Consider the following 18,767-nt stretch of genomic DNA (forward strand, 5'->3'; position numbering starts at 1 on the left):
AACCTTGTTCTGCAACCCTATTATCTGGAAATATGTTTCAAGTGCAAGTAGATTTTTTTTCCTTTTTATAGAATCATAGAATCCTTAGAGTTGGAAGGGACCTTCAAAGGCCATCTAGTCCAACTCCCCTGCCATGAACAGAGACATCCACAGCTAGATCAGGTTACCCAGGGCCTGATCCAGTCTCACCCTGAAAGTCTCCAGGGACGGGGCATCAACCATAACACTAGGTAACCTGTTCCAGTGCCTCACCACCCTCACTGTAAAAGACTTTTTCCTTATACCTAACCTAAATCTATCCTCTTTGAGTTTGAAGCCATTTCCCCTTGTTCTATCACAACAGACTCTGCTAAAGAGTCAGTCTCCTTCTTTCCTGTAGCTCCCCTTTAGATACTGAAAGGCCGCTATCAGGTCACTTCGCAGCCTTCTCCTCTCCAGGCTGAACAGCCCCAGCTCTCTCAGCCTGTCCTCATAGGAGAGGTGTTCCATCCCTTGGATCATTTTTGTGGCCCTTCTCTGGATACACTCAAGCAGGTCCATGTCTCTCCTGTACTGAGGACTCTACTGTACTCCAGGTGAGGCCTCATCAGTGCAGAACAGAGGGGTAGGATCACCTCCCTTGACACCTGCTGGCCATGCTTCTTTTGATGCAGCTTAGAATACAGTTAGCTTTCTAAGCTGCAAGGGCACACATCACTGGCTCACATCCAGCTTCCTATCCACCAGTACCCCAGGTCTTCTTCAGCAAGATTGCTCTCAATCCTTTCATCCCCCAGCTTATACCGGTAGTGAGGGTTGCCTTGATCCAGGTGCAAGATCTTGCATTTGGATTTGTTGAAGCTCATGAGGTTCACCTGGGCCCACTCCTCAAGCCTGTCTAGGTCCTTCTGGATGGCGGCCTGTCCCTCTGATGTGTTGGCTGCACCCCACAGCTTGGTGTCATTAGCGAACTTATATTCTATTTAGGTATGAGGAGAGACAATATATACAACAATGTCAGAACTAAAACTTCTACTGATGTAAAAAAGAAAATTTTAGGTAGGTAAACCATAAAATCTAACCAATCTCAGAATCAGATGGCACAGGATGCCTTTTGGGATTCTAAGTATCTACACTTTTACTTCTCCATGCACATGAAGAAGGTACTGCTGTTCAAAAGTATAGGGACATTCATTATCTGTATGCTCTATATCCACTCTGTATACAAGTGTAGAAATTAACACAGCTGGAGAAAGACAGGGCATCCAGACTAGCGTAAACTGGAAGAATACAAAAAGAGAAATTAAAGAAAGGAAACCACAGTTAAGCATAAGTGATAGGTGTGATTTGTTATTACTGTAATAGCAACTACAAAATCAAACTCAAAGTGGATCACGTGTTTTCCCAAACACCCAACTGAAGATCTTGACTGAAAAGCTGAGCCTAGTTAAAAGAAGAAATCAAAGCTGTGCAAAAAGTAAAAAAAAAATAAAAATAAAAATAAAGTGCAAGAATAGACTAAAAGAACCTAATGAAGAAATTTCAAATACAAGATGGTCAGTATTTCTTAAAAGTCAGGCCATTTCTGAACGTGAAACTGTTATAGTTTGCCATTTTTATGTCTTCAGTCACTTTTATGGTTCACAGGAAGTCCCACAATATTTAGAAGAGTTATTTAGAAGAGTTGCAAGCTAAGACAATTTGTTTTTAAGGAATGAAAATTAACTAATCTTCAGAAAAAAATAATCAAATATGAAACAAGACTTTGACCATTATCAGCCTGATTAAAGTCAAGCCTCGTTCCTAGTTTTTATTAATATCATTTAGTTATATTTATCTTGGGCTGGAGCACCTCCCCTACAAGGACAGGCTGAGAGAGCTGGGGCTCTTCAGTCTAGAGCAGAGAAAGCTCTAGTGGGACCTTATAGCAGCCTTCCAGTACCTGAACGGGGCCTACAGGAAAGCTAGGGAGGGACTTTTTAGAAGGGCATGTAGCAATAGGACAAGAGGAAATGGCTTTAAACTATAAGAGGGTAAATTTTGCCTAGATATTATGAAGAAATTCTTTACTGTGAGGGTGGTGAGACAGTAGAACACATCGCCCAGAGAGGCTGTGAATACCCTCTCTCTGGAGGCGTTCAAGGCCAGGCTGGATGGGGCTTTGAGCAACCTGGTCTAGAGGGATATGTCCCTGCTTAAAGCAGGGGGTTGTTTGTTGTTCCAACCCAAACCACTCTATGATCTTTACTATAAGTAGTGAATAAATTCTGATTGTTTTCAGTTTAAATAATTTCTTCTTAGGCAGACGCAACTCAAAAAGCAAAATTTATTGAGAAAGAAATCTACTCATAGGAGAAACATATGAAATAATAAGAAGGGTTTAGGTTTGTTTTTTTGTTTTGCTTGTTTTTTTAAGTAACTGCAGATTTTCTTTCCAAGAAGAAAACAGACACAAATTTAATACAAGAAACTCAATTACTAATTGTGTCCTATAAGCTTTTACAGTTTTGTTCTAACTTCTCAAAGGTACTTTTTGAAAATATAGCACAACAGTGAGTTCTACTTGCAGCACTATCCCTCCACTTTTCACTGAGATTTGGGGAGCCCAGCTGTTTGCCACCATAGAGAGCTGCTGTGGTTAGCAACTTTTCTCTGGAGTTTTGTTTAACCAAGTGTGACTGCTGAAGTCAGAGGAGGTAAAAACGAATACAGAGATGTGCGCTAATAAGAAAAAATCCTGAAGCCTGTTCTTCTCTAAAAGTTCTAGAAAGCCAATCAATGTCAAAAGCTAGACAATTTTAGTCCAAGCCATGTTTTCTTTTGTTTTTCCTCTCTAACATTCAGAAGACACTTTAGAATAGTTCTCCAACTAAAATTTATTACACAGATGTGCATCCCTGCATCCTGCTAAAGTAACTAGTAATGACACTGCTCACAACTTGAATCAAGTTTTATAATGAATACTTCTTTTAAAGCTTTTCCCCACAGTTCTTAACAGTAGAATGACAGTCTAAGAGAATCAGCAATTCAGGAAAAAAAAAAATACTACAAAAGACAAAACAAATATTTTATGATCTATTTACCCCATCTATATATATTTGAATAGAAAAGTAAACCTTCCTACACTCAACGGTATTTTTCTAAAACGCTTCAGTGATTTTCTCAAATTTTGTTTCCATATGAATACAAACACAGAACGTATGTCCGAAACTGAACTTAGAACTTTTCACTTGTAAACTTACTTGATTCAACCTTCCTTTTCTCTCCTCCTCTTTCAAGCCAACTTCTAAAGTTTGCATTTAACACACAATTCAACTACAAGCTTCAAAAGAAATTGTAACATGTCTCAGTACAGGTTCCACATACCTGATCTGTATTTATAACACTGATGAGGAGACAAAATTAGGCCATCAGTACAATTAAAAGCAGAATTAAAGATTTTTAGTATTTTGATCAATTGGCTCTCTCTCCTGTAGAAAATTTGGAGATAGGAAGATTGGATCACTCAAATAGAAGCAACAAAGATATACATGTATACAATGTAACCAATATTCCTATATAATTACTAGGTTAATCACATATTTGGTTATATTTAGGCCAGAGCAGAGTTCAGGAAAGGTAACACGAAGAAAATGCAAGGAGTATTTAAGCCCCAAATATACAAATTCTGCTGGCTGTGACCTTTAAAAAAGGCTTCTATTACATAAAGTTTCTATTACATAAAGTTGAAACTTCTCAACTTTGCATACAGCACGCTGGTATTAATTTTAGTTTCTTTTTTTCCCTTGTTCCATTTTCCTCTTCTGTAATGTGGGTCATATCAATTTGTTTTAGCAATGAGTCCCAGTTAAGGCACAAAGGAAAGAAACCAGATGATGTAGTTTTCTCTCAATTATTTTTTCCATAATTTGAAGGAGTTTTAAATATAACCCAATAAAACTCGAGTTGCCAGCCTACAATCTACAATTCTGCTATGCACTGTTTCATGGGAGGGGGAACACATTTTAAAATCATTTTTAATGCCTGAAATTTAGCAAAGTTTAAAGTCTGATTCAAAAATTATTTAATTAGATGTAGCTTCATAGAGGTGCAATACATCTGCAATTCCTACAGAGTTCAAAAAAATTAGTAGGTGCCTCATGCCTACAGTCAGAATTTTGTGTGTATAAGTAGTTTTAAAACAATATTATCAGAACATATCAGTTGCAGGAGCAATGATCTTTTCAAAACTTCCTTGCTTAAGAAGATGTAACTCTTTCCTTCACTTATGGAAAGAATTTGTTTCACAGTTACAAGCCATTAACTGAGCAACCTTTAGTAAAAATAAAAAGCCCTCCCTTCAAAAAAAAAAAAACACCAAAAAACAAACACACACTACGGTAAAAAGAGATAAAGTGAGAAATTTTACATTAGTAATTGTTTATTACAAATGAATCAGAACCTCAGGAATTAAAATTACAAAATAAGGAAACCACTACTCAATAGTTATAAAACCTGTAACTTTTTATGTTTTTATACATGAAGTCTTCAAACAACTTGGTAGCATTTGTTATAGTGGGTAAGCACATGCATAGTACAATTGCAGTCGCATATGAAGGAGATACGAAAGCTTGTTTCATTTAAGAAATTCTAACAAAGCTGAACCACACACACTACAGTCTGTTCAAACTTGGTACACAAATACCTGCATACTTCATTTACAGTGTGTTTAAAGACATAATGTTATTAGTTATGATTTGCACTTCAAAGCATATCTCAAAACCTTTCCATGCAAAGAGCTAGTCTGTAGAATGCGGTTAAAAAAAATATTGCTTCAGGCTGTCACACAGATTACCAGTTTGTGATCTTCAGCAGGAAAGAACCTCTTGGCGAAATTCAGTTCACTGCACATGTTCTCTACAATGAAGAATTCAATGTAAGAATTAGCCCAGGAACACTGTTTACATGTTTTGAAAGCGATTCAGAAAGGGTCCAGCTGAAAAGGAATGGTTCAGTTGTTTTTTGTTGCTGTTTCATAAAAGTTATCCATAAAGCATTTTCAGTTTCAAAAAACAGCAATATTGAAGTCTCACCACTTCATAATTAAAGATGATTTTAACACACACGCCTTTTACTGCTAGTAAATGTTGTTGTCTTTACTTAAGTCCTTAATTATCCAGCCATCACTTCAGCATGTCAAGCCAGGCTGCTCACCTTCCATGTTTAGGTCCAAGTGCAAGGTGCTGCACTTGGGCTGAGGCAACCTCAGATATGAGAACAGTCTGGGAGAAGAAGTCATTGAGAGCAGCCCTGCTGAGAAGGACTTTGGAGTCCCGACAGACAAAAATCTGGACATGAGCCAGCATTGTGCTCTTACAGCCCATAAGGCCAGCAGAACCCGGGGCAGCATCAGAAGAGGGGTGACCAGCAGGGACAGGGAGGTGATTGTCCCTCTCTTCTCTGCCCTCATGAGGCCCCAGCTGGAGTACTGCATCCAGGCCTGGAGCCCCCAGTACACAGGGATGTGGAGCTGTTGGAGTGGCTCCAAAGGAGGGCCACCAAGATGATCAGAGGGCTAGAGCACCTCTCCTACAAAGACAGGCTGAGGGAGGGGAACTGGGCTTGTTCAGCCTGGAGAAGTGAAGGACCCGGAGAGACCTCATTGCAGCATTCCAGTATTTAGAGAAAGCTTATAAACAAGAGGAAGACCAACTTTTGACACTGACAGTGATAGGACGAGAAGGAAACTGAAGTGATAGTACAAGGGACTTTAAACTGAAAGAGGGGAGATCTAGGTTAGATGTTAGGTGGAAATATACTCAGGGGGTGATGAGGCACTGGAATGGGTTATCCAGAGAAGTTGCAGATGTCCCATCCATGGAGGAGTTCAAAGTACAGATTCAACTCTCAGCCCGGACTGTCAGTCTAGTCTCATTACCAGCTCTGACAGGAAACTTACAGGTGCATTCTCAAAGTGACTGCTGAAAACTGAGAAAATACACTTCAGCTTGTCATGCCTCTGATATCGTTAGTGATACTTTAGTTCTCCACTCATCATTTTAAAGAAGCTCTGTCTCCAGACGCTATTAAAAAAAGTTACCTCTACTATTATGCCATGTAAACTCTTAAGGAAATGCTGAGAATAATAGATGAACACAGGTATCTTTATGGATGTAGAGCACTAAGCTCCTCCATATTTGAAGCACAACAAATAGTTTTTATCCCACAGTGACTTACTGCATACAGCTAATATACGTTAGACAACACAAAGCAAGTCTGAGATTTCCACCTACGCTGGATCAGAAGAGGCAGAACTTTTCTTAATGTCCTTATCATGCGGCAGCATCTCAAAAGGCAGGATGAGTTATATTCCACAATTCCTCAAGGGAAAAAAACACAGATACAGGGAAGGCATCAGGCTGTGTTTATTTTCATGTGAGTGCTGGTACACCTGGGTATCAATTTTAAAATGCAAATTCATAAAAGACAAGAAATCCAAATATCAGCCAGTACAGACAAACGAGTCGTGTACTGTGTGCACATTGATTATTTTTCATTGCAGAATGATGTCCACAGTCTGTCACTGTACCTTTCCATAGCTAGCAGCATACTGAAAGTTTTGTACAGATAGACCTAAAAGATGACAGTGCTGAACTGAAAAATCCACTTAAACTTTCAGAAGAAATGATATGAAGCTTAATGGCCAAAAGAGACATCAAAGCAACTTGAGCAGAAAAAAAAAAGAAGCGCGATCTGTTTAGCTGATGAATTTTCTGTGCTCTTCAGATAAATTAAAACACTAAGAAAGTGTCCCACACAGAGAAAGTACACTATAAAGCAGTCTTTGGAACAGAGATTAAATAAAATGTGAAAGTTCATGCAAATCAATATGCACAGTTATCTTTAATATTAACACAGAATTGCATTTGGATAATGACATCATGTCAACTGAAAACAAACAAACAGGTGAAAAAATACCCAGAAAGCAACGAAAGGACTAGATTAATGGACTTTGGACTTTCAGAGGTCCACAAGACGAATAAAAGGAGTTAAATGCTTGGCAACAGATTTGCATTTGGAAATATAAGGACCCTACAGAGTTAAAAAAAGGAGAAGTAAAAATCAAACATCTTCTGGGACCTTGCAAAGAAAAGTAGGGTATGGCCAAAGGTCATCTCAATTGCTGCTATAGAGATTAAAGAAATATCTCAAAGTAACAGCAGAGTTCTGAGGCTGTGACAGCTTAGAGTCAGAGAACTTACAGAGGCAGGAAGTTGGTTTTTAATGTGTCAAGAAAATAATAATGCAATTACCTACAGAAGCAGGTAATGCTTTGTGTCAGAAATGTGTTTTTTGTACAGTGTCTAACTTACAAGAGAACTAGTCTCCCACTAGAGCTCTGTTGCACTCACAAAGATTAAATTTCCTCCAAAGAATATACAGTTCTTACATTTTAGCTGCCAGCTGCCACAACCTAAGCAACATGAGCTAGAGGGAAGTTAATGAAACTTAACACAGGTATAGGAACACTTCAGTTAATAGTGTTTCAGTCCTAATCTACCTGTAACATTACTGACACTTCCTAATGCGGAAACCTCCAAGCTGATCACTGCATTCATATTCAGTCATTGCACAGATTTCAAGATGCGCTGTAAACTCAGTGGTTACAGAGCTACGAGCAATACCATGGCAAAGAGCCGCGTCCTCACCCACAAGCTGTTGTGAAAGTGAATACTACAGAATTGCCTCAAGGTTGAGGTTTCCATGCCTCACAGTCTCAGTTATCAATCAGCTCAAAAGTACAGAATGCTCAGAGCCCGCTGTAAAGATTCTGCTCCTCTCAGTGGTCTCGTATTCACCTGGGAGTCACCATCCATCACCTCTTTCTGCAGCTCCACTTATGAAAATGGCATCAGCCTCAAGCCTCGATTTCTACTCTTATCGAAAAGATTTTATCTAGTAGTAGCTGAAACTAGCAAAAGATTTGTCTAAATTTAAGAGGCTTCATCTTGGGGCCATGCCTAACACATTACTCATAGTGCTACACCCCTCACTGACAACAGTAAATAAAGATTTCCCTGTGCAATTACACAAACCAGAAAGCTTGTAATTAAAAAAAATATGATTTCACTCAGTCTGAAAATAAAAACCTACAGAATGCTTTGATACTTATTTAATTTCCTGATCAAACTGTTTTGAAAACATCATCCAACCTTTAAAGCAATATTTAAAATAGTAACCGAACCGCTTGAGTCTCTGTAGTATTCAAAATTGTACAAGAGATGTATGTTCTTTACACATTATCATTGGAAATCTGTTTTCAGCTTGCTTAGTGCTGCAGATGACCAACGAGTAGCCCCACTCCAAGGAAAAAATGAATGACACAGCCTATTGCCTATGCCAGGAATTGAAAAAGGATTAAACAAAAAGCAACCACCCACTTCAGTAATCACCATATATCATCTCTTTCGTGCCTAAACAGTACTTGAAATCTTTTTCCCTCAATCCACCACGTGATAGATAAGCTAATCCTATATGGTTCATCCCCTAATGAATACTGTTCTCTGTGTTATTGTTATACTCAAGGAGAAAGAGCAGAGATTGCTTCAGCACCATCTTCATCACACCCCATCCATCACCAGGGCTCCATGCATGCCAAGCTCAGGACCAAGTGACAGTGCTCAAACCTTTGGGAGGAGCACCTCCCCTACCTGCTGCAGCACACAGTGCCTCTGGAAGCAGACCTCCTTCTCCTCATTCAGGCACCATCTGCTGTGCTGAAAGAACCTCGTGCACAAGAGGCTTTCCCTACCTAAACCACCAACACAACGCAGAGTGGTTTATTAACTGAGATTTGGGGTGGCACTGCTGGAGGGGCAGCTCTCTCCGAAACGCCTTCTGCTTGCACGTTTCCAGCGTGACTCCTGTACCCTCCTGCACTCGGTAGAGACATCAGGTCAGCTGCTACATCTGTAACAGATCCAGCACACCCAGACCGCTGCTTCTGGGTGCAGCAGTGGAAGAAGAGGTTCCGAACACACGCAGACGACCGCACGCACCACCGCAATCCCCCACCGGGCACCTCGGCTCCACTCCAGGACACTGCAAGAGGACCATCGACGCCTTAGACCGGCCCTGACCCCTTCGGGGGACCACTCCGGAGCCGCCTAGGCCACGTTTCGCCTCCGCCTGAACTCCTGAGCAGGAGAAGGCAGAGACGGAGCGGCGGACCCCCGCCCCTCTCTCCCTACCTCCCCCCACACCAGCGCACCCCCTCCAGACGACGCAGCCCCGCTCACCTCGCTTGGAGCCGGAGCCGGGAGTGCCGCCGGTGCCCTTAGAGCCCTTGCGGGAGGCCATGGCGCCTCCTGTCAGGTAGCGCGGGGCGGGGCTACAGCAGGAATGAGTCAGGAGCCGCCGCCGTCCGAGCGCTGCGTGCGGGAGCGCCGGCTGCCACCGCAGCCAAGCGCCAGGCACGCCCCCTCCCCTCCCGCCCGCAGCCTCCAGCCAATGGCAGAGCGCGCAGAGCGACGGGGTGTGACCTCTCTCTGCGCCGATTGGCTGCGAGGCGGAGAGGGCGGGCGCAGCGGTTGCGTGCGGGCTGCGCGTGTCCGCCACGCTCCCCGTCGCCGGCGGCTTTGAACGTGGCAACATGGAAGCGGGGCGGCCTCTCGCGAGGTTTCGCTGGGAGCGCGCGGAGCTGGGGGCGGGGTCTTCCTCTGCGGGACTGTGGTGGTTGGGGGGGGGTCTGCTGCTAGGCTTCAGTGTGAAAGTGCCGTGCTCTGCTTTCTTCAGGTGTTTGTATCCCAGCCTGATGGCTGTTAAATGCCCGAATTGTTAAGTGGTTAAGCATGTGGGTAGCACCTCTTCCACTCACCAGGTAAAGCAGTTTGGCGCGTTGCATCCACTAGTGACTTCTCGAACAGGTTTCTAAGCCTTTAGAGCATTTCTGTCTGTAGTAAACGAGCCTTTTTTTCCGCAGAAATTCAGGCTGTTTCTTGTTACTCAGTGGTTTGGGTTGAGGCGCACTTAAATAGTGGTTTGGTGTAATGGTAAATTACACCTGAAATGAAAGCAAACTCAACTTTGAGTCCTGAGTGTAAACACAGTGTTTTAGGTTAAAATAGGTGGTTTTGGAAATTAGAGCCTTTGAAAACAAGAGTCTGGAGAGAGAAGGTTCTTCGTGAAGCGAAGGTTGGTGCTGGTCTTTGAACTGAGTGATGCAATGGACCTAGACAAATAATAAATCAATGAGCAGCATTAATCGGTTGTTTTCCATGAGGTTGAACTTACAGTCTTCATTCTATGGCAGGATGCCAATGTGGTCCTTTAGGAGTAAAGGTAAAAGCAAGTGTCCTGCGAGCCAAGATGAAGCCTGTTCCTTGGTGTCATTTTCTCATGTTATCTACCAAAACCTTGTTTTTCACTCTGTGTGTAAGGAGCTGATGTTGTCCAGATGTGTTCCTTTCGTCTAACAAGGCTGGAACTGGCAAACAAGCTCAGAAGTTGCTAAAGAGGAGCAGACAGAGCTCCCTAACGCATACAGTTTGTCACAGAAATACTATTGGGTTCAATAATTAACATTCCAACAAATGGCAACGTACAATGCAAGGAAAAAATCATGCTAAAGATAGCAGTTGGAAATTGACAATTTGTAACTGTGCTTATTTAAAAATGTAACACTAATAGGAAAAAAAAAATTGCTTGCATGACTGTATTCTTGCATATGATGGTTACTACCAAATAAGAAGGCAGTTTCCTGTGACTGATGTGGGATGCAGCTTCCTGGAGCTGTGCTATAGGAAGTGGCATTCTGTTAAGAGATATGAAGAATGTGTGAGCAGCTGGGTGAGTTATTTACTGTGGAACAAACTGTTGACTGTAAATAGACGGTAAAATTCTTACTTCTGTTTTCAGTGGTACGCAGGTGCCAGCGTTTAGGTTCTGGTGTATTCGGTGCCTGCTTGTGCCCTCCTCCATCCAAGTAGGCTCTTGAAGAAGTAAAGCATACAGACAGAGGTTCAACTACTTAGAATTGTGTCATATCTTTGTTCTGATCACTGGCATTCTGCATCACTTTGTGGTTCAAAGGTTTCTAATGATTTCCTGTAGCATCAGAAAGCCTTTTTCTTTCCAATGCACAGATGACTTTAAACAAACGAAGAAGATATGAGGGGATGCTGTCTTGCTGAGATAAGAGAAACTTTCCTTATATTCCTGCCTAATTCTGATTGCATACTTTAAATCTGATCATCAAGTGTGGCTGTGGAATAAACAGCCTTTCAGATCAAGTTAGCAGAAAGCATTAAGGCTGTTTTCCCTATTGTGTAAGCATGTGATCCATATTTTGCTGATGGAGATGCTTGGGACAGCTTTGTGTGACTTATGCTTGAGACAGAAATGCTTATCTTGATTTGAATTTGTTGGGGTGACAGTTGCAAGAAATAATATGATAATCCCTTCTGTTTCTACGTTGAAATGTAACAGGTGAAGTCTTAAGTGTCGTTTTAGAAAACATAATGGAGGGAAAAGCAAACTGAATGCATCTATGTGAATCTGTGTGGATCTGGCTTGTCTCAGTTTTTAATCTGCTTATTTCTTTAAAAGCTAAATATTTGGTAGATGGTGATAGAATACAGTCATCCACAGGAAGATAAATATTGTATTTGTAGGAGGAAATAAAACAAGACACTAAAACAATGTAACAATGAGGAAGTTTATAAAGCAAAGGTAAAGTGATCTGCAAAAGAAAAGAAAAAGCCAGAGAAAAAAAGAATTAGAATAAAACCAGAAGTTAAGTAATAAAGATAACTGCAGTCAGTCGGAGTCTCTCCAATTGGATCATTTAAAGCACAAGATAAAAAAATCCTCCCTGCTGGCAAGAATCACATCTGCCTCAAATCCAAAATGTCTTAACTGACTGCTAATTGAGACTACAAATAAACTAAATTTAAGTTATTCTGCATAACATAAATTATGGTATAGTTTTTATTTTGCATTTAGTTTCCATAAATACTTCTGAATTAATGCTGTCACAGCTGTTTTGAGGCCTGGTTCCTTCAACAGAACAGTGACTCTGCAATTTGATGGAGAGAAACACATCCAAGGTGATAAGCAGAAGCAGCAATGAGGTAATTACATAAGAAGAAGATTCCATCTCTAACTTCCTAATTTCTTAAAGAAGCAGAAATATACAATGGCCTGTAGCAGGGGAGAAGAGATGCTAAATGAGAGAGGCATGATTAATAAGAAAAAAAATGAGTGACACCTGCTTAAAGCAAACGTTAATTTACCCCAGCATTTTCCAGTTCTTATAGCTGGAGAAAAAAAAAGTTAAATTGGCCATCGCCTGTGCCAGACTTGCTGCTGTGTTTTGCTGATTTTAACTTGTGTGCTCTGTTGATCATTTTATTTTCGTTTGTGATTTCTATCAAATTCTTATAGAAACCCCTGAATCTATCATACAGTCATCTGTTATTCTTCTACAAGGCCATTATGTGTTTTTATGGAAAAAAAAAAAGTAAAAAGAGATTAATTGAAGGCTTAGATAACATGCCTTTATTCTGTTGGTGATCCTGAGCTATTTTATTCAAATGTTTTCCATTCAAACTGAGTTACAGTTATCCACTGAACTGTGTATATTTCTCATAAATAGATAAGTTTCATTTCATCATTAAGGGAAAGGCAATTTTCCAACTAGAGGAAAAATATGAATTTATGACAATGCACTACAGTATAAAGAGCTGGAGAATTTTCAAGATAGGGAATTCTCAGGATGTGCTAAAAATTAATATGTTAAAAATTCCCTGATACAGTCTAAGATTTTTGATAGAAAACATTGGATTTAGAATTTTAAGGTTTTTGATTGGCCAGATGGTAATTTTTTCCCAAATAGTAAGTTAACTGAGCACCTTGCTAGTCAATTGATGTTTCTGCCAGCAGACTTTTAGATCAAAGAGAGTGATGCACAAGTTTTGGTGTTTTGTTTTCTTGTATGTCATGTTAAGTCTTGAACTGCTGATCTAATGTAGTTACAGGAAAGGCAGAGAACCAACATCCACCTCACCTCTCTGTATTTGTCTACCAGTATTCACTAACCTCTTATAGAGATCTAGAGACAGAAGTTTTGGGAAGAGGGGGAAGAAGGAGAAAATAGAGTGTCTGAGTTATCTGAGCATAAAAAACTACACTGATTGGGGTGGTCTTCCACCAGGTAAACCTGTAAGCAAAGGAAGGTATATTTAAGTTGGTAATTCTCAAGGAGGCATTTTCTCTCTTTTTTTAAAATATTTTTTGTATCATAGAAGACACCTACCTATTCATAGATTTGTGCATTCTTACATAACTTTGTCACTATTTAGAAAATGTTCTGTGACAAATGCAATGTGGCTTTTCACTGAAGAGCAATTTGGAAGGATATAATTATCCAGAATACAGGAAGTTAAGCCAGGTGAAACATGTCTAGTTCAAGCAAAGCTGAAGTTGAAGCAAAGTTTGTTTTAAACTTGGTAAGGTGAAGTGCAGACCTTTTTAAGTCTGAGTCAAAAGCCTGCTCTTGCTCTCAGAAAAAAAAAAAGCATTGCCCCTCACAATGAGTAACAAAAACTGAATTTGACTTTTGGGTCAGCGCTGTGTCTTGACAGTCGGGAATTTATTACAGTCTTGCCTGGCTTTTGAGGGTCTTCCTGCAGATTTTGCCAGGTCTAATTCATCTAAATCGATCCCTGTGAGTATAATTACAGCTGAGAATGTAGCAGATTTCTCAGAACAAGTTTTTGCATCTGTTGATTAGATTTGAGGTAAACTGTGAAGGCTATTTGAAATTTAATTGAGGCCTTCTGTCTTGTCACTATATACCGGCATAGGAATGCGTGGATTTTACTCCTGCAGCATGAGAAGCTGAGAAGAACAGGGCAGAAGTTTCTTTGTGTTCCTGTGACAGTTACCGATGGCATATATTTTCAAAAATATCATCAGAGACTGGCCTTGAAATAGCCTTAAACTAGAAGCAGTACTTTTCAAATGGATTGTGAGCAATTGATAAATCTAACTCAGTGCAAAACACAGACTGGCTGCAGGTAAATACTAGGACAAACCAGCATTAATATTAGAGAATCTTGGATAAAAATAAAATCCCTATTACAATGGGAGCAGGAGGGTGGAGGTTAGTTGATTATTACCAGCACGTGCTATCATACCTATTACTGAAACCAGTAGAAAAAAAAAAATAACAAACAGGAGGAGATACTTTACTGCCAGTGTACTTTCTGCTTTTTTTTTTTTTTTTTCTGGAGACTTAATATTTTTAGTAATGAGTTCATCAAAGCATCAAATTTGTTTCTAGCCTACAATCACGTTTACTAAAACTGCTATACAGGCTACAGCTAAAGTAGAGAAGCAGAGATATTGAAAGGATCATGTCAGTGGGAGGAGGAAAAAAAAAGGCTGATCTGAAGCTCTGGAGATGTTTTTTTGTGTGTTTTTGTTTTCTGCCTTTTTAAGGAAAGATGTGTTTTTCATAAAGTAGGGCATCATTCTTGAAGGATGTGCAGATTTGAGCAGAAGTAGCAGTGCACTTAATAAATAGGTTATCCTGCTGGATCCTGCTTACTGTGAGCGACTGAGCAGCTTTCCAGAATTGATCCAGAGTATTCTTATAAAATTATAACCAGCCACCATCCATTGCTGCCTACTCCAAATGCCACTTTGCTTTGATTTACCTTCACATTTTCTAATACAGTCATCTATTGAATTTGGCACATTGAAAAACAAAACATCCAGGGAGCAGTAGAATACAGGATGTCTAATTTGCTGAATATTTCTTTCCTTTGCCTCTCAAATCCCTCTCCCACCTCTGCCTCAGTAGGCTCCCAGCTCCTGCTGAGTGCTGTGATGATCCTCATGGGATGTTCAGATAACATGTGCTGTCTGGTTAGCGCAGAGCTCTGTGGCTGGCACGCTCTGGCATAGCCGGCCTGTACATACTTGCTGATCAGTCAACCTGCTGGCAAATTAAAGAGCTACATCCTCTCTAATGAACTTCATATCTTCAGTTATAAATAAATACCTATCACGTTTATTTAAAATATAAAATGCACTGCAGCTTTCAGACGCTTTTATATACTTCATCTTTCCATAAACAAGGTAGATAAGCTTAACTGTATTTAAAATAATTGAAAAACTGAAAGCAACTGCAGGAAATAGGTGAGTAGTAGGTACTGCTGGTAAAAACAGGTACAAACTGGAAACAGTAGAGCTTTCTCTATGAGAGGTCTTTTCAGTACGGAGCGCTTGCTCACAGATTCCTTGCAGGCGGTTTCAGTCTGGCTGTACGATGGGACTAAGGCCATAAATAGGATGAGTAGCATACCCTTCAGAATTACATGCTTTGCTATAGCAGAACTGATCAGAACTCACTCACGCCCATGTCTTTGCAAGTCATTCTGGCAGCACATCCTACAGCACAGGCACACACTGCCAGAGGGATTTTCCCAGCCTCTGGAGTCGACTTGTGTCAAGGACAAGAGTAAACAAAAGAAAAGAACCTCCATATGGTAGTTGGATATCTCAGATAGCACTATACTTCCTGGGATTCAGTCACTAACTCCTTCAGTTTGCAAGGTGAAAAAATAAGACTTAAGGTTAATATTTTCATTAAGTAATTTTTATTTTCACTTCTCTCTAAGTGTTCTTATTTTTCAGTGGAGTATATATGGCAGTTGAAGAACTGTAACTTAATCATAGGATCTTGACACACCCACGACTGCATTTATTACTCAAGTGAATTTCAGAGTTGAATTAATCCTTATGTTTCATCCATTTATCTTTGGAACCTGATGATATGAATAGAACATGGACAGACCTGAGTGGTGTTGGCACTGTATTCTGATCCTTCTTTAAGCTAAATAATGACCTTTTCTGGCATGTTTTCTGTCTGGTTAGCTGTGCATATCTATAAATAAGGTATCTGAGTACATCTTTTTTTTAAGCTATGAGTTTTTTAGATGTTCAGCAATAAACATTTTCTGCCAGCTGTATGCTTCTGGTAGCTCAGCTTCAATTTCCCACAGGTATCACTTTTCCTCTCACTGGAGCATAACACTTGAAAGAGTGGCTTGTCTTACTGTTTGTTTAAGTACTCCTTAGATTTTTGATGGTGGGTATCTCTATGTGGTTTTTGTTTGTTTTGTGTGTCAATTTTTCTGTGTATTTCACTATCATAGTTTCAGAAACTTCTATGAAAAAAATTACACTGGGCTGATGCAATTTTTACATGGTTGCACTTATTGACAAGTAAAACCCAATTTCTTGCTAAGCTTTTCAAGCTGAAAGAGCAATTGCTTCATTTGTTTAAAGTAGTAGACATGTTACCTCTTGCTAGGGTGCAACCTAAGTCAAGCAAACACTGAACTTTAAGCACAGCAGTAGATATATATATAGGGAGTAATAATCTTGCCCTCCTCAGTGAGAGAGACAGGAATATATATTTGGTAATCTGGAGAATAAATTGTGACATAGAAATGTTTGGTTACCTTTGCTTGATGTGACACAGCAAAAGCAGGCAAAGCAGACAACTTTTCCTGATAAAAATGTTATTCTGTGTAATAGTACTTCCTAAGAGGACATTGTCAAAAGCTGTGAACAAATGGCTTGCAATGTTTTTGACAGTTTGTGAATAATTCATATTTGCTGTGGTGAAATATCAGCAATATTAGAGGTTTGTGTGTTAGGCCATCTGAACAGGGAAGGAGCAAAGGCTGAGTCCAAAATACAACTGAGGTGGGGAATGAGAGCCAGAGATAGTGGGAACAGGAAGTCTGATGATGTGTGTTTGTTAGAGGATATCTGGTCTTTGTGGGATGTTGAGCTGCCAGCTGTCAATTCCACCTGGCGGATAGAAGCAAGTGCCTTCTGGGTAGCAGTAGCAATAACTCACCCGACAAGTTGGGTATCTTGTAGGTGTGGTGGTCATGGCTGTGTTTCCTGTAGATAATGAAGAGAGACTTTGCTTTGCTGTGAAAGTGCAGCGTCATCCTCGATGAAAAGTCTTCTGTTTCACAGATACGAAGAATCAGTTGTATTAAAAGTTTGTCATTTGCTTTTAGTAATTCTTCTTAGAGCATATGTGGCCCTCCATGCTGTTTGACAGTGTGAGTTCCCTTTTGGGGGAGCTCATCTTTCTGTGTGCTTGTATAGTTCTTAGCTTCTACAGAAATACCACGGAGAAGTAACTCAATGGAGCAATGGCAGAATCTGGCTTGTGGTGTTGATTATCTTCTTGCTACATGAAATTTTTAAGTGTAGCTCCTGTAATGGCTCTATGATTGTGTCACAAGGAGCTGGATCATGCCAGCTTTAACTGGTAAAACCTTACTGATTTGTGTCTGTGAAGTCTCTGGCCATAGTCTTGTAGCCTTCAAATTGTGTTAGCTGTTTTGGAATGTACTCTCCTGTGAAGTCTTACAAGAAAACTGCCATTAAATCTTCCTTTAGTGTAAAAACGTATTTTCTATTATGCTTTTTCCTCAAAGTTTTTGTTGTATGTTTCTTTAATGCAAATTCAGTTATTTGTTCATAGTAAAATTTCCACTGACTTCAGTTTGGGAAGTCATACTTTAAATTTCTGATATCAGCTAATAAGCTGTTGTGCCATTTGTGCCATTATCTGTTGCCAGTAGGTGGAAGGTGATGCTGTAAAGACCCAATTACACTGCCCTGTGAGATTTAAATGCAGATATACAGGAAGATGGTAATATGAACCTACAACACCTATCACAAAACATTAACTAAACTAGTCAAGTGTTAATTCTAATGTTGAAAAGAAGATATCTTATTTCAAGAACCTGTTTGTTTTACTCGTGACTGGGTAATGAAATGACATGAATGGTAATGTAGAAAAACAGCCTGTGAACCTAAAATACTGTGTATGCTGGTACGATTGGAGCAATATATTTTTTTGATGGAAACATATTTGGACTTTGGCATGGAGCAGGGGTGGATGAGGAAGCAGTGAAAGAGTAGGCAAGGAAAGGCAATGAGAACAGAATTAGGTAATTTTATTTTCTGTAGCTATGGGAATGACTGCGACCCAAGTAGTTTAATTTGCTCAAACCTGTATCAAGTCCAAGTATGTTTTTCCAAATGGTTTTAATTATTCATAATTACATTTTTATAAAACTTGATATGTGGGCATCATGTTGTAGATACCAGAAGAATACACAGTAGTAAACAGTTCTTAACTCTGATAACTTACTTTGCATAGGAAGGACAGGTAGTAAAAACAAAGAAAAGATGTAAAACGCACCTGTACCCAGGATTAATATGTCAGCTGACATGGTGTATCCAATGAGATCTTGTGGTGAGAGTTGGTGGTTGCTTGGAAAAGGAAAATATTGGGATATTAAAGGCGGTATTGGGGTCATTGAATGTATTGGCATCTGACATGCTTATGTTCAATGAAGTTGAGGAGAATATTAGATTGATGGCACTGTACTAGAATCATAGAATCATAGAATCATAGAATGGCTTGGGTTGAAAAGGACCTCAAAGATCATCGAGTCTCAACCCCCCTGCCAAGTGCAGGGTCGCCAACCACTAGACCAGGCTGCCCAGAGCCACGTCCAGTCTGGCCTTGAATGCCTCCAGGGACGGGGCATCCACAACCCCCCTGGACAACCTGTTCCAGTGCGTCACCACCCTCTGAGTGAAAAACTTCCTCCTAATATCTAACCTAAATCTCCCCTGTCTCAGCTTAAAACCATTCTCCCTTGTCCTATCACTATCCACCCTCACAAACAATCGATCCCCCT

At 40.1% G+C, this 18,767-nt stretch overlaps 1 protein-coding gene and 1 long non-coding RNA gene across 6 annotated transcripts in view; one reads left to right on the plus strand and one right to left on the minus strand.

The window, feature by feature from the left end:
* The window catches only part of ASPH (aspartate beta-hydroxylase), a 110,115-nt gene extending 100,486 nt beyond the window's left edge, over window positions 1-9,629 (minus strand). For all 4 annotated transcript variants that reach the window (XM_021389058.1, XM_021389057.1, XM_021389061.1 and 1 more), the window contains exon 1: window positions 9,258-9,629. In XM_021389058.1, the coding sequence (XP_021244733.1) occupies window positions 9,258-9,612 (355 nt within the window). In that variant the 5' untranslated portion in view covers window positions 9,613-9,629. The remainder of the gene's footprint in view (window positions 1-9,257) is intronic.
* LOC110394983 overlaps window positions 9,567-18,767 on the plus strand; it is a 28,719-nt gene continuing 19,518 nt past the window's right edge. The window contains exon 1 of one of the 2 annotated variants that reach the window (XR_002436082.1): window positions 9,567-9,636. This is a non-coding gene — a long non-coding RNA (uncharacterized LOC110394983). Of the gene's footprint in view, window positions 9,637-9,688; window positions 9,839-18,767 lie in introns of those variants that run through there. The other variant, XR_002436083.1, reaches the window with a different exon arrangement.

This window comes from Numida meleagris, chromosome 2 (assembly GCF_002078875.1).
Source record: "Numida meleagris isolate 19003 breed g44 Domestic line chromosome 2, NumMel1.0, whole genome shotgun sequence".
In the NCBI taxonomy this organism is placed as follows: domain Eukaryota; kingdom Metazoa; phylum Chordata; class Aves; order Galliformes; family Numididae; genus Numida; species Numida meleagris.